This window comes from Carcharhinus amblyrhynchos, chromosome 9 (assembly GCF_965287045.1).
Source record: "Carcharhinus amblyrhynchos chromosome 9, sCarAmb.v2.hapA, whole genome shotgun sequence".
In the NCBI taxonomy this organism is placed as follows: Eukaryota; Metazoa; Chordata; class Chondrichthyes; order Carcharhiniformes; family Carcharhinidae; genus Carcharhinus; species Carcharhinus amblyrhynchos.
Window position 1 is genome coordinate 108,000,463 of NC_137332.1, and position 15,891 is coordinate 108,016,353.

Below are 15,891 nucleotides of genomic sequence, written 5' to 3' on the forward strand. Positions count from 1 at the left end.
AAGTATTGGAATCGAATACAAGTACTTAGTCAGAAATACAGCTGCCATCCTGACCCTTTTTATAATTGGATGTCCCTGCCATCATTGTGGTGGGAATGGAAGATTTTGTTTCATTTTGCAGTTTTGAGGTTTTTAAATTTGTGGGACATGTACGTCGCTGGCTGGCCAGCATTTATTCCCTAGTTGCCCGAGCTCAGTTGAGAGTCAACCACATTGCTGTGGCTCGAGTCACATGTAGGCCAGACCAGGTAAGGATGACCGATTTTCTTTTCTAAAGGACATTAGTGAACCAGATGGGTTTTTCTGACAATTGACAATGGTTTTATGGCCATCAGTAGATTCTTAATTCCAGGTGTTTTTTACTGAATTCAAATTCTACCATTTATTGTGGCGGGATACAAACGCAGATCTCCAGAACATTAGTTGAGTTTCTGGATTACTAGAATAGCATTAATACTCTGGGCCATCGCCACCTCATAAGTGGAGAAGACCCCAGTATTTTAGGACAGCGTGGTGGCACAGTGATTAGTACTGCTGCTGCCATGCAGTGCCAGGGACCCAGGTTCAATTCCGGTCTTGAGTAACTGTCAGTGAGCAGTTTGCACGTTTGCCCTGTTGCTCTGTGGGTTTCTTCTGAGTGCCCTGGTTTCTTCCCACAGCCTGAAAGATGTAAGGTTAGGTGGATTGGCCATACTCAATTGTCCCTCAGTGACCAATGATATGTGAGTTAGGGAGATTAGTGGGGTAAGTACATAGGGATGATTTTTTTTTCTGTTTCGCCCACCATGGGAATCGTAGCAGGCAAGGGGGCGGTCCATGGAAAGATCCACTAACCTTAGGTGGGATTTCCTGATTTTGGGGTGATCATGTCTGAAAAATCCCATCCATGGGGTTAAAGGGATAGGGCCTGGGTGGGATGTTCTGTCAGAGAGTTGGAGCATCTCACCCAGGTCCACCACCTGCTCTATCCCCATAGCCCCACACACTTACCCTGCCAATCCCCCCCCAAGCTACACATCTTGGGATACTAAGGGAGCAATTTAGCATGGCCAATCCACCTAACCTGCACATCTTTCAACTATGGGAGGAAACTGGAGCACCAGATGTGGGGTAACCCACACAGATACGGGGACAATGTACAGACTCTGCACAGTCATCCAAGGCCGGAATTGAACCCAGGTCTCTGGCGCTATACAGCAGCAGTGCTAATTTCTGTTTCTGTCTCTGAAGAAGTCTTGACTAATTAAACTGGTGGTTGAGGCAGCTACTCTCTCAACATTTAAGAAGGATCTGGAAGAGGACTTAAATCACCAAGGCATGGGATTAGTACAGATTGGTGTTTGATGGTCAACATGGACTTGTTGGGACGAAGAACCTATTTCTGTGCTGTATGACTCAATGGTTCATGTATTAAAGGAAAAAGCTTGATTTAATGCTTCACTCAAAAAGAAAAGTCAAATCAAATTCAAATGAAGAAGTGTTGACTTTACCTTTTTGCATGTTTGAATAAAATAAGCCTGCTTACCTTTAAATACACTTTTGTCTTTCTTTAGGAGCTGAAGGAAACGTAATTAAATCCGGCATAGCCACTATTGTAAAAGTGATTCCATCAGAAAGCACTGTCAACGGGTGAGAAACTGTTTCAAATCCAGGAGCACCGCTGCCATCAACAAAGTGCCTTAAATTTGGATTTGAAATATCAGGCGGGGAGCTGAACTCACGCCTCGTGATTTTCTATAAGACATATGGGCAGAACTAGGCCAATTGGCCCATCGAGTCTGCTCTGCCATTCAACCATGGCTGATATTTGCACCCTTGAATGCTGAGATATGGAGAGTCGCAAGCGCCGGTTTTTCCTTGTATGTTATCGACAAGTAGGGAAGCACTAACAGTCTATCATTTTAATAAATTTACACTGAATACAATGTCCCTCAGTCTCAAGCTGACTCATTTCCAATGAGGCAAAATTATGTGGCCATCTCGTACAGTCTCCAGATGACAAATTGTGGTTAAATCATCAGTGAGTAATAATCATTCTACACTATGGAGCAGAATTTTCTGAGATGATCTCTGGGGCCTCATGGGTGGTTTACCAAACATTGTCAGGTACATTGGTCAGCTTGTTTATGGGGAATGAAATGCCTTGATTCTAATTACTGCGTGGTTGTTGTGATCTGCTTCGCTCATAACAAGCAGAATCATAAAACAGCATTATGAAAGTAGGGTGTGTTCAGCAAAACGGTGTGTAGGATTATTCTCGGCCCTGACAAACCTGATTCAAATGTTTAACATGATTGTTTACTGGAGAAGAAACACAGTCAGTTTGATCTTTCACAAGAGAGTTGCAAAACTTGAAACCTCACTACTTCTTATCTCCAGGTCGATCTCATCTTTAAGTTTTTTTGTGTCCAGATCACCAACAACCTTTCCTGGTTCCCCCATCCTGACACTATGGTTAAGAAAGCCCACCAACACCTCTACTTTTTCAGAAGTCTAAGGGAATTTGGCATGTCTGCTACGACTCTGTCCAACTTATACAGGTGCACCAGAGAAAACGTTCTTCTGGTTGTATCACAGCTTGGTATGTCTCCTGCCCTGCCCAAGACCACAAAAGTGACAAAAGTTCATGACTGTAGCTCAATCCATCACACAAACCAGCTTCTAATTCATTCACTCTGTCTATACTTCTGCTACCTCAGCAAAGCAGCCAACATAATTAAGGGATCCGTTTACCCCGGACATTCTCTCTTCCACCTTCTTCCGTTGGTACTGCAAACAAAAGTTTGAGATACCAACCGACTCAAGAACAGCTTCTACGTTGCTGCCATCGGACTTTAGAATGGACCTACCTTGCATTAAATTGATCTTTCTCTACACCCTAACTATGACTGTAACACTACATTCTTCAGTCTCTTGGTTCCTTCTTGATGAATGGTATGCTCTGCCTGTATAGTGCACAAGAAACAAAACTTTTCATTGCATGCTAATACATGTGACAATAATAAATCAAATCAAATCAATATATCAACTCTGAACAATGATCTGAATTCCAGTGTCAAAAACAAGATTTAAAGTTATAGAAGAATCCCGACAATGCTTAAGGAGACCATTCAGCCCATCAAACCTGCACTGACAACAATTCCATCCAGGCTTTATCCCCATAATCCCACATATTTACCCTGCTAATCCACTTTACACAAAGGGACAATTTTGCATGGCTAATCAACCACATATTTTTTGCGTGTGGGAGGAAACCAGAGCATCCGGAGGAAACCCACGCAGGAACAGGGTGAGCATGCAAACTCCACACAGACAGTGACCCAAACCTGGAATCAAACTCAGGTCCCTGGCACAGCGAGGCAACAGTGCCAACCACTGTGCCAACAATGATTATGCGTTCAACCAATACTATCAAAATAGTTTCAATGGCTATTGATCTCAATCTGCTTTGTGGGATATTAGAACATAGAAGATTACAGTGCAGAACAGGCCCTTTGGCCCACGATGTTGCGCCGACCAATTAAAAAAAACAATGACCCTCTAACCTAAACCAATCCCTTTCCATTCATAAACCTATCCACGGACCTCTTAAACGCCCCCAAACTAGGCGCATCTACAACTGCAGCAGGCAGGGCATTCCATTCCCTCACCACCCTCTGGGTAAAGAACCTACCTCTGACATCCGTCCCATAACTACCACCCCTTAATTTAAAGCTATGTCCCCTCGTGCTAGCTTTCTCCATCCGAGGGAAAAGGCTATCACTGTCCACCCTATCTAAACCTCTAATCATCTTGTATGTTTCAATAAGGTCCCCTCTTAGCTGCCTTCTTTCTAACGAAAACAACCTCAAATCCCTCAGTCTCTCCTCATAGGACCTTCCCTCCATACCAGGCAACATCCTGGTAAACCTCCTCTGCACCCTCTCCAATGCCTCCACATCCTTCCTATAATGTGGGGACCAGAACTGCACACAATACTCCAAGTGCGGACGCACCAGAGTTTTGTACAGTTGCAACATGACGTTGCGGCTCCTAAATTCAATCCCCCTACCAATAAACGCCAAGACACCGTATGCCTTCCTAACAACCTTATCTACTTGATTCCCAACTTTCAGGGATCTATGCACACATACACCTAGATCCCTCTGTTCATCAACACTATTCAGAGTCCTACCGTTAGCCCTATACTCTACACATCTGTTATTCCTGCCAAAGTGAATTACCTCACACTTTTCCGCATTAAACACCATCTGCCACCTCTCGGCCCAGCTCTGCAACTTGTCCAAGTCTCTCTGTAAACTATGACACCCCTCTTCACTATCTACGACTCCTCCGACTCTGGTGTCATCAGCAAATTTACTGATCCACCCATCTATACCCTCATCCAGATCATTTATAAAAATTACAAACAGCAGTGGCCCCAAAACAGATCCCTGAGGCACACCACTTGTAACCGAACTCCATGACGAATACTTACCATCAACCACCACCCTCTGTCTCCTATCTGCTAACCAATTCCTGATCCAATTAACTAAATCGCCCTCAATCCCATACTTCTGCATTTTCTGCAGAAGCCTTCCATGGTGAGCCTTATCAAACGCCTTACTAAAGTCCATATATACCACGTCAACTGCCTTACCCCATCCACCTCTTTCGTCACTTTTTCAAAAAACTCAATAAGGTTAGTAAGGCACGACCTACCCTTCACAAAACCGTGCTGACTATCTTCAATCAATTCATTACTCTCTAAATACCTATAAATCCTATCCCTAATAATTTTTTCTAAAACTTTGCCCACAACAGAAGTAAGACTCACCGGCCTATAATTCCCGGGGAAGTCTCTGTTCCCCTTCTTAAACAATGGGACAACATTCGCTATCCTCCAATCTTCTGGCACTATACCTGTGACCAATGACGACCTGAAAATCAGAGCCAGAGGCTCTGCAATCGCCTCTCTTGCCTCCCATAGAATCCTAGGGTAAATCCCGTCCGGCCCAGGGGACTTATCTATTTTCAAACCCTCAAGAATATCTAGCACATCCTCCTTATCTACTGCAATACTATCCAGTTTACAACCCTGTAACCCAGTGTTCTCCACAACTACATTTATGTCTCCCTGCGTGAATACCGAAGAGAAATATAGGTTCAATGCCTCTCCAATCTCTTCCGGTTCCACACATAACTTCCCACTGCTGTCTCTAACTGGCCCTAATCTTGCCCTAACCAATCTTCTGTTCTTAACATATCTATAGAACGCCTTAGGATTCTCCTTAATCCTATCAGCCAAAGTCTTCTCGTGTCCTCTTTTAGCTCTTCTTAACTCACTCTTTAACTCCCTCCTGGCTAATCTAAAGTTTTCCAGTGCACTACCTGAGCCCTCAAGCCTCATCCTGACGTAAGCCTCCTTTTTCCTTTTAACCAGCGAAACAACTTTTTTAGTGCACCACGGTTCCCTTGCTCGACCATTTCCTCCTTGCCTGACAGGGACATACATATCAAGGACTCACAGTAGCTGCTCCTTGAAAAAACTCCACATTTCAGACGTTCCCAGCCCCTGTAGTCTCCTAGTCCAACCTATGCTCCCTAATTCTCTCCTAATAGCCTCATAATAACCCTTCCCCCAGCTAAAACTACTGTCCCGAGGTTCATGCCTATCCCTTTCCATCACTAAGGTGAACGTAACCGAATTGTGGTCACTATCACCAAAATGCACACCAACTTCCAAGTCTAACACCTGGTCTGGCTCATTTCCCAGCACCAAATCCAATATAGCCTCACCTCTAGTTGGTCTATCTACATACTGAGTCAAAAAACCTTCCTGCATACTTTGTGTAAAAACTGACCCCTCTAACGAGCTAGAGCTATAGCTATTCCAATCAATATTAGTAAAGTTAAAGTCCCCCATAACAATTACCCTATTACTTTCACTCCTGTCCAGGATCGTCTCCGCAATCCTTTCCTCTACCTCTCTAGAACTTTTAGGAGGTCTATAAAAGACTCCCAACAGGGTGACCTCTCCTCTCCTATTTCTAATCTCCGCCCATACTACCTCAACAGGCAAGTCCTCACCAAACTTCTTTTCTGACACTGTGATACAGTCCTTGACTAATAATGCTACCCCTCCCCCCCTTCTACCTCCTTTTCTACTCCGACTGAAGCATTTGAACGCCGGAACCAGCAACAACCATTCCTGTCCCTGCTCTATCCATGTCTCTGAAATGGCCACAACATCAAAGTCCCAGGTATTGATCCACGCTGCAAGTTATTGCGAATACTCCTCGCATTAAAGTATACGCATTTCAAACCATGCTCTGCTCCACCCCCACGATGCCGTGCTTTGCAGTCCCCATCTATGACCCCCTCATTTTCATCCCTGCTACTCAGGATCCCACCCCCCCTCTGAATCAGTTTAAACCCCCCTGCATAGCCTTTGCAAATTTTCCCCCCAAGATATTGGTTCCCCTCTGATTCAGGTGTAGACCATCACTCTTGTAGAGGTCCCACCTTCCCCAGAATGAGCCCCAATTGTTCAAGAACCTGAACCCCTCCCTCCTGCACCATCCCCTCAGCCACGAGTTCAAACTTTCCCTCTCTCTATTCCTCTCTAAACTATCCCGTGGCACAGGCAAGAGTCCCAAGATAACCACTCTGTTTGATTTGGCCTTAAGTTTCCACCCCAACTCCATAAATTTCTGCTTAATATCCCCTTCCCTTATCCTCCCTATGTCATGTGTCCCCGCATGAACTATGACTTGGGGCTGACTCCCCTCTCCCTTAAGAGTCTTGAACACCCGCTCCGAAACATCCTGGACCCCAGCCCCTGGGAGGCAACACACCAGCCCTGAGCCCCTACCATTACTGCTGACTCTCCTATCTGTCCCCCTAACTATGGAGTCCCCAATCACCAGGCCCAATCTTTTACATCCCCTATCCACCTGAGCCTTCACAACAGGCTCACCTCCAGAGACCTGCTCCCTTTGGCCATCTCCAGTTAATTCCTCCTCAACTGTAGCCTCCAGGACAGAAAACTTATTTTGGAGGGGAACAGCCCTAGGGGATTGTCTCCTCGATTGCTTCTTACCCCTCTTCCTAGTAGTTACCCAAGACTCATTTTTAGGAGAGACTATCTTCTTGTAACTCCTATCAATGTCCGCCTCAACCTCCCGAATTATCCAGAGTTCCTCCAATTCCAGCTCCAGCTCCTTAACACGCTCCTCCAAAAGCTGCAAGCGTACACACTTCCTGCAGGTAAAATCAGCAGGAGCACTACTGGTGTCCCTCACCATGTACATACCGCAGGAGGTGCAGCTTACTGCCTGAACTACCATCTCTGAAACAATTTCCAGGAAAAAAAAGAAAACTTCCCACACACTTATTATTAGGTTAGAGGAGGGGGGAGGGTGGGATTCTCTACCTGTGTAGAGGATCGGGTATCCTCTCTGTACCAATTTATAGGGTCAGAGAGACACAAAAAAAAACTACAACTACCAGTAAGCCTCCTAGTGACGCCTTCCGGTTTCTAACTAATTTAAAAAAAAGGAAAAAAAACCCACCGCTGCTTGCAACTTTAACTAGAAAGAAAAAGATAAAAAATTTAAAAGAAAATTTACCTCAATCGTGACCTCCACACACGCCCGAAAATCGCTGCCTCTCCGTGCTGCTCCACAGGAACAATTACTGACACAAATTCCCCCTGTGTTTGCCTATTGAATTACAGAACAAAGAACAAAATCAGCCCGGGAAACAGGCCCTTCGGCCCAACGAGCCCGCGCCGCCATCTCAACACCACCAGTCCACCTCTCTACCCATGACCCCTATCTAATGTTTTATGGCCATCCAGATTGAGGGAAACTGATTTAGGGACAATTTATTCCTGCCAATCAGCCTAACAGCACATCTTTGGGGTGTAAGAAAACAAAAAGTTGCAATTTCACCTATTTATTAGCCTTGAAATGCTTTGGGGTGTCCTGTGGTTGTGCAAAATGCTTTTCAAATGCACATCTTTCTTTTTAGCACCAGAGCACCTTTGCAATACACCAGAATCATTGATTTAACCATTTCAGTGAATGATTATTTGGGCAGCACGGTGGTTAGCACTGCTGCCTCACAGCGTCAGGGTCCTGTGTTTAATTCTGGCCTTGCTATGGTTTCTTCCTTCAATCCAAAGAGTAGGTTAAGTTGATTGACCATGGTAAATCAGCCTCCCATCCATTGACTTTGTCTACACTTCCCGCTGACTTGGCAAAGCAGCCAACATAATTAAGGACCCCATGCACCTGGGCATTCTCTCTTCCACCTTCTTCGGGAAAAGGATACAAAAGCCTGAGGTCACATACCAACTGCCTCAAGAACAGCTTCTTCCCTGCTGCCGTCAGACTTTTGAATGGACCTCCTCACATTAAGTTATCTTTCTCTACACCCTAGCTATGACTGTAACACTACATTCTGCACTCTCTCTTGTTTCTTTCTCTATGAATGGTATGTTTTGTCTGTATAACGTGCAAGAAACAACACTTCTCACTACGTTAATACATGTGACAATAATAAACCAAATCAAATCAAAATCAAATCCTTCGTATCAGTGGGACCAGCAAGGTAAATATATAGTTTTGGGGATAGAGCCTGAGTGGGATTGTTATTAGTGCATGCTTGATGGGCTGAACGGCCTCTTTCTGCACTGCAGTGATTCTGTGATTTATAAAATATCTGCCATTGCATTTTAAACTTCGGCCACATCTCCCTGGCCTCTACTGCCAACACACCGGATATGGAGCAGCAAAGGTGAGTTTACCATCCAACGGTAAATATTAGGGATAACTTATATCTGGTCTTCTGCAATCTTTAGGCCTAACCTCAACGCATTTCAACTTCCTTGTCCGCTTTAAAGTGCAGTATCAACACATGACCAGCAGGTGTCAGACTGAGTAGTGCTTCCACAAGTCTGCAAACACGCTGAATCCAGAATTCGAGGCTAATGCTCTGAGGATATGGGTTCAAATCCCACCATAGCATTTGAATTCAATCAATAAATTTTGAATATGAAGTTAGTCTCAGCAATGATAAGTATAAAGCTATAATTGATTGACGTAATAACTCATCGGGTTTACTAATGTCATCTGGGGAAAGAAATCTGCTTTGCTAACTGAGTCTGGCCTACTTGTGTCTCCAGACCCACAGCAATGTGGTTGACTCGTAAATGCCTCTGAAGTGGCCTAGCAAGCCACTCATTTTAAGGGAAATTAGGGACTGGGAATAAATGCTGGCTTTGCCAGTGATACCCATGTCTCTTGTAAGAATTAAGAAAAAAAATCCTTGTCTCCAAGCCAGGAGGTTTCTTGTTCATATTCACCTCCAGAAGCTTGAGCATCAAATCTAGGGTGACACTTCAGTGACATACTTAGGGAGTGCTGCACTGCCAGAGATGCGACTTCCAGATAGAGCATAAACCAACTGAATTGATTTGATTCGATTTATTATTGTCACACGTATTGGGATAGTGAAAAGTTTTGTTTCTTGTGAGTTATTAGAGACAAAACAGTCACAGAGTACATGGAGGAGAAGGAAAGGATAGAATGTAGAATGTAATGTTGGATTTACCAATAGGGTGAAGAGAAAGATCAGCATAATATAGGTAGGATCATTCAAAATTCTGATGGCAGCAGGAAAGAAACTGCTCTACATCAGATGGTTCATGATCTCAGATTTTTGTACACTTTTCCCGATGGAAGAAGGTAGAAGAGAGTTTGTCCGGGGTGCGTGGGGTCCTTGATTATGCTGGTTGCTTTTATGAGGCAGCAGGAAGTGTAGATGGAGTCAATAGTTAGGAGGCTGGTTTGCATGATGGACTGGGCTATGTTCACAACCCTTCGCAGTTTCGTGCAGTCTTGGGCAGAGCAGGAGCCCTACCAAGCTGCGTGACATCCTGAATGGATGCTTTCATTTGTATATCTGTATAAATTGATGAGAGTCGTAGTGGACATGCCGAATTCCCTTAGCCTCCTGAGAAAGTAGAGGCGTTAATGGGCCCCAAGGCACCATCTGTCCTTTCAGATGGACCTAACATTTCAACTATTCTGCAGATGGGCTGTGGGTGCTACCTGGTTTTGTGCCAATGATTGTCTCCCACCCAGCCTCGCTGAACTGATTATTTGGCTATTGTGTCAATACTGTGTGTGGGTGTACACTTGGTGCTATACTTGCATGAATACTGTACATTACAAAAGTACCTCATTGGCAGCAAAGCACTTCGAGATGTCCTGAAGCTATGAAATCTTCCTGTCATGTTTCTATATCTGTCTCCAATTTCTATGCATTCTCTGTCTCCAGAGTTGAAGGCGTTCAGATTCTTGTGACTGTGGTAACGGTGGGTATTCCAAAGACTCTTTCCTCCTTTGGAATTCCTCTCCACAGTCACAGTTGACAAATTTAATTTGGACATATCCCCACGACTGCAAAAAAGGGGCTTCCAGGAGCCAACTATCATCATTGAGACATAACCAACTAGGCCATGTTTCACTGGCTCTTTATCTGAGTCATGACAGAAATTGTAGTCTAAGTTAGGATGGTGTGTGCCTTAGAAGGGAATTTGCAGGTGGTGGTGTTCCCATGCGCCTGCTGCTTGTCTTTCTAGATGGTACAAGTTGTAGGACTGGAAAATGCTGTCAAAGGAGGCTTGGTGAGTTGCTGCAGCGCACTGTGTGGATGAAACATACTGCGGCACGGTGGCACAGTGGTTAACACTATTGCCTCACAGCGCCAGGGACTGGAGCTCAAATCTCATCTTGGGTGATTGTCCATGCGGGGTCTGCACATTCTCCCTATGTCTGCGTGGGTGTCCTTCGGGTGCTCCAGTTTCTTATCACAATCAAAAGATTTGCAAGTTAGTTGGATTAACCACACTAATTTGCTCCTGCATGTTCAAGATGTGTCAATAAGAAGGATTAGTTGGGTAAACAAGCAGCCGCACTTGGAGTATTGTGTGCAGTTCTGGTCCCCACATTATAGGAAGGATGTGGAGGCTTTGGAGAGGGTGCAGAGGAGGTTTACCAGGATGTTGCCTGGTATGGAGGGGAGGTCCTATGAGGAGAGACTGAGGGATTTGAGGTTGTTTTCGTTAGAAAGAAGGCGGCTAAGAGGGGACCTTATTGAAACATATAAGATGATTAGAGGTTTAGATAGGGTGGACAGTGATAGCCTTTTTCCTCGGATGGAGAAAGCTAGCACGAGGGGGTATGGCTTTAAATTAAGGGGTGGTAGATATAGGACGGATGTCAGGGGTAGGTTCTTTACCCAGAGGGTGGTGAGGGATTGGAATGCCCTGCCTGCTGCAGTTGTAAATGCGCCTAGTTTGGGGGCGTTTAAGAGATCCGTGGATAGGTTTATGGATGGAAAGGGATTGGTTTAGGTTAGAGGGTCATTGCTTTTTAAATGGTCGGCGCAACATCATGGGCCGAAGGGCCTGTTCTGCGCTGTAATGTTCTATGTTCTATGTTCTATGATTAAGGTTGGGATTGATGTCCGTGCAGGTTCAATGGGCTGAAGGGCCTCCTTCTGCATTGTAGGGATTTTATAATCAGTGTGGAGGCAGTAACTGTTTAGCGTGGTGGATGGGGTGTCAAATAACTGGCTGCTTTGTTCTGGATGGTGTTGAGCTTCTTGAGTATTTTGGCATTCATCCAGGCAAGTGGGGAGTATTCCATCCTGACTTACGCCTTGTAGATGGCAGACAGGCTTTGGGGAGTCAGGAGGTGAGTTACTCCACGCAAAATTCCCAGCCTCTGACCTGCTCTTGTAGCCGCAGTATTTATATGACCGGTGCAGTTCAGTTTCTGGTCAAAGACAATTGATAGTGGGGAACTTGGCGAAGGTAATTGAACCTCCGTGGGAGATGGTTAGATTCTCTCTTCATGGACATAAACAGCATGGCATTTATGCAATGTGAATGTTACTCACCCCTTGTCGGCCCAAACCTGAATGTAGTCCAGATCGGCCCCCCCGCTTCCCCACTGGGAGCTGGACCTTCAGCTGCCAAGGTCCTGAACTCTGGTATTTCCTCCTTGATCCTCTCTATTTCTCTATCTTGATTTAAAATTCTCCAAAATCCATTTCTGTCATCCAGATTAATATTTTCTTTCTTTGTCTCTTTGTCAATTTCCTTTATAATGCTCCTGTGAATTTCCTTTAGGGCATCATAGTACATTAAAAGTGCAATATAAATGCAAGTGTATATTGTTGTGATTGTTAAGGACTTCAACAAGGCACAGGAAGTTGGCCTCCTGTAGTATGAACTCCCTGACTGAGGTAGTAATCAGGGAGTCTCATCTGTATATAAAACCGGGAGTGTCAGGTCTCCTGGCACTGTGGATTCTGGCTGCGTATCTGAAGCAGACTTTTGAGTGGAATAGAGTTTGTAAATAAAGTGAATCTGGTGAGGGAACAGCGGCCCTTAAGGAGTTATTTCCCAGAGCCAGTTTGTATTTAGGATAAAAATAAAGTCCGTAAGCGTATGAAGTTCTTGGGTTGTTCAGACACCGTGCACATGACCCACTCCTTGGAAACGTCAACTGTGCGGCTTTCACAGGATCAGTGGGAAGTCACCGACATAAACAGCCAACATCATTTCCAGCCTGGGAATTAGTTTGTATTGTTTACACTTTACCAGGTTCCACTATTGTAGAACAGTTATGTTAAATCACTGTAATAAAGGCAGGCATTATAAAACCCTTGCCCCAAACTAATAGAATCATGGAATTCCTACAGTGCAAAAGGAGGCCAATTGGCCGGTCGAGTCTGCACCAATAACAATCCCATCCAGGCCCTTTCCCATAACCCCACATATTTATCCTGCTAGTCCCCCAGACACTAAGGGGCAATTTAGCATGGCCACTCCACCAAACCTGCACATCTTTGGATTGTGAGAGGAAACCCACACAGACACAGGGGAATGTGCAAGCTCCACACAGGCAGATACAGGATTTGAACCCAAGTCCCTGGTGCTGTGAGGCAGCGGTGCTAACCACTGTGTCACTGTGCGGCATCAAAAATGTGACGCTTAACATGGGACTCTGTGATTAGAAGTCTCATGCTTTACCAACTGAGCTAGGTGGGCTCGACCAGCTGGGCTGTACTGGCTGAGTTAGCTGGGCTCTACCAGGCAGTACGTGGAGTTTTGGTGGCCCAATAAACGGCTATTTAATGTTGTGACAACAACCACTTAAATAAATCATAACACCAGTTCATTGAGTTTATTTTACCAAATGGCAGAGTTTCAGTAAAGAACGTGTCCTACCTTCTCTTCCGACAAACCTTCTCCTGAAAGAAATGGATGAGGAACAGTGAGGATAACAGTAACAAGTTTCAGGAGGAGTTCAACAGACTGGTGAAATCCGAGCAGACTCAGAACAGATGAGATTTCACACAAAAGTGTAAAGTGACGCATTTGGAATGAAGATTGTGGAGAGTCAAATAAACTGGAACTGAACATCAGTCCCCGCTCACAGACACAGAGGCTGGAAGTGTACCACCCCATACACCAGGGGCATCAGAGCGGGTGGGGGGGGCAGACAATAGAAAGATCCATTCAGCTCAGGCGGGATTTCACAGTTTCGGGATGAGCAAAGCTGTAAAATCCCACCCAATGACTCACACGCACAACAGCAGGTACACCCATACCTCACGACATGGAACTGGAACTGATTACAATGGGAGTTCCAGGACAAAACTAAACTTGGGCAACATGTAAATAATCATAAAGCAAGTGTGAATTTCGAGAAAACCCATTCCCAGGAGACTAAAGGTATTCCCAGGAATCTGCAGACAGTGTGGGAGCCCTTAGTTCAGAGACAACAGGAAAACCATTCAGGGACAAGAAATTCTGTTCAATTCTCCTTCAGTGTACCTGAACCGGCGCTGGAGTGAGGTGACTAGGGGTTTTCACCGTAACTTCATTGCAGTGTTAATGTAAGTCTACTTGTGACTAATGAATAAACTTTAAACTTCACTATTTTTCAGTAAACTCTACATTAATTCCATAGCTATCTCCATTTATTTAGTAACTGTGTGAAATTTCACTGCACTGACCTGCAATATATTCCCTCACCTTTAGAAATATCAGCTTGTTTTTTTGCTCCATCTGCTTCTGCAACTTTGAGACTTTCTCCTCAATCGAATTTAAATTCATTTCAACTTCTCAAAGGTTTCTCTCCATTGGTTCTCAAATTCTCTCCTCTCCTTCTCTGAAACCTGTGAGTACGGTGGCAAGGTGATACAGTGGTTAGCACTGCTGCCTTACAGCACCAATGACCCGGGTTCGATTCTGGCCTCGGTCACAGACTGTAGAGTTTCCACATTCCCCCCGTTCTGCGTGGGTCTCCTCAGGGTGCTTCGGTTTCCTCCCACAGTCCACACATGTGCTGGTTAGATTGATTAGCCATGATAAATTGACCCTAGTGTCAGGGGATTAGCAGGGTAAATGTGTAGGGTTATGGGAATAGGGTCTGGGTGGGATTCTGGTTGGTAAAGACCTAATGGCCTCTTTCTGCACTGTAAGTATTCTATGATCTAAATTCTGCTTTTTCTCAGTGAGAATCTGGTGCATTTTAGTGAACTGGGATGCAGATAGGAAATATATAGTGAATGGCAGAACCCTTAAGAGTAAGAGGTAAAGGGATCTGGGTGTACAGGTACACAGGTCACTGAAAGTGGCAATGCAGGTGGAGAATGTACTCAAGAAGACATAAGGCACGCTTGCCTTCATCGGCCTGGGTATTGAGTTTAAAAATTGGCAAGTCATGTTGCAGCTTTATAAAACCTGATAGAAGTCTACAAGATTATGAGAGGCATGGACAGAATGGATAGTCAGAAGCTTTCTCCCAGAGTGGAAGAGTCAGTTACTAGGGAGAAGAGATTTAAGGTGCAAGGTTTGAAAGAGATGTACAAGGCAGATTTTTTACACAGAGAGTAGTGGGTGCCTGGAACTCGTTGCCAGGGGAGGTAGTGGAAGTGGATACAGTAGTGACTTTTAAGGGGCGTCTTGACAAGTACATGAATGAGATGGGAATGGAGGGATATGGTCCCCGGAAGCGCAGGGGGTTTTAGTTAAGTCAGGCAGCATGGTTGGTGCAGGCTTGGAGGGCCGAAGGGCCTGTTCCTGTGCTGTAATTTGCTTTGTTTTTTGATACGAAGTGGGTCTGCAGGCTGCTCGACTGTTCCTACCAAATGAAATGTGAAACATAATTAATGTCCTACAATAAAGGGAACAAAACTAACCAAGATTCCAGAAAGTCAGCATAGGGATGCCTTACCCTAACTTCAGAAATCTTCCATTTCTGTTTCCGTTCCGTTCCTAGATCAGCCAATTTCTTCTCTGTGACAGAATCGAAGGACGATTTCAGCTGATCCTGAGGGAAAAAAATTGGAATAAATAAAATTTATTTATTTATCAGTCATAAGTAAGGCTGACATTAATACTGCAATGAAGTTACTGTGAAAATCCCCTGGTTGCCACACTCTGGCGCCTGCTCGGGTGCACTGAGCGGAAATTTAACATGGCCAATGCACCTAACTAGCACGTCTTTTGAACTGTGGGAGGAAATTGGAGCACCTGGAGATCCATGCAGATACGGGAAGAATGTGCAGACTCCACACAAACAGTGACCCAAGCTGGGAATCGAATCCAGGTACTGGCGCTGTGAGGCAGCACTGCTAACCATTGTGCCGCATTTCATTAGTACATCACATTGCAATAAAATAATCCACTGATAAAATATGTCCTCTTCCACCTTGTAGATTTCAACAGCTTCTTAATCAGGATGAAAGAGCGCCCGCCATGTTCTGATGAATCTCTACATGTCAGACAGATTCACAAAATAGCTTCAATTCTTCCTGATGTTC

General features: G+C 44.7%; 1 protein-coding gene across 3 annotated transcripts in view; it reads left to right on the plus strand.

Annotated features, from left to right (window-relative positions):
* Positions 1–1,929, plus strand: part of LOC145348530 (uncharacterized) — a 30,921-nt gene extending 28,992 nt beyond the window's left edge. For 2 of the 3 annotated variants that reach the window (XM_080196719.1, XM_080196720.1), the window contains exon 12: positions 1,554–1,929. In XM_080196719.1, the coding sequence (XP_080052845.1) occupies positions 1,554–1,633 (80 nt within the window). In that variant the 3' untranslated portion in view covers positions 1,634–1,929. The remainder of the gene's footprint in view (positions 1–1,553) is intronic. The other variant, XM_080196721.1, reaches the window with a different exon arrangement.
* Positions 1,930–15,891: the final 13,962 nt, after the last annotated feature.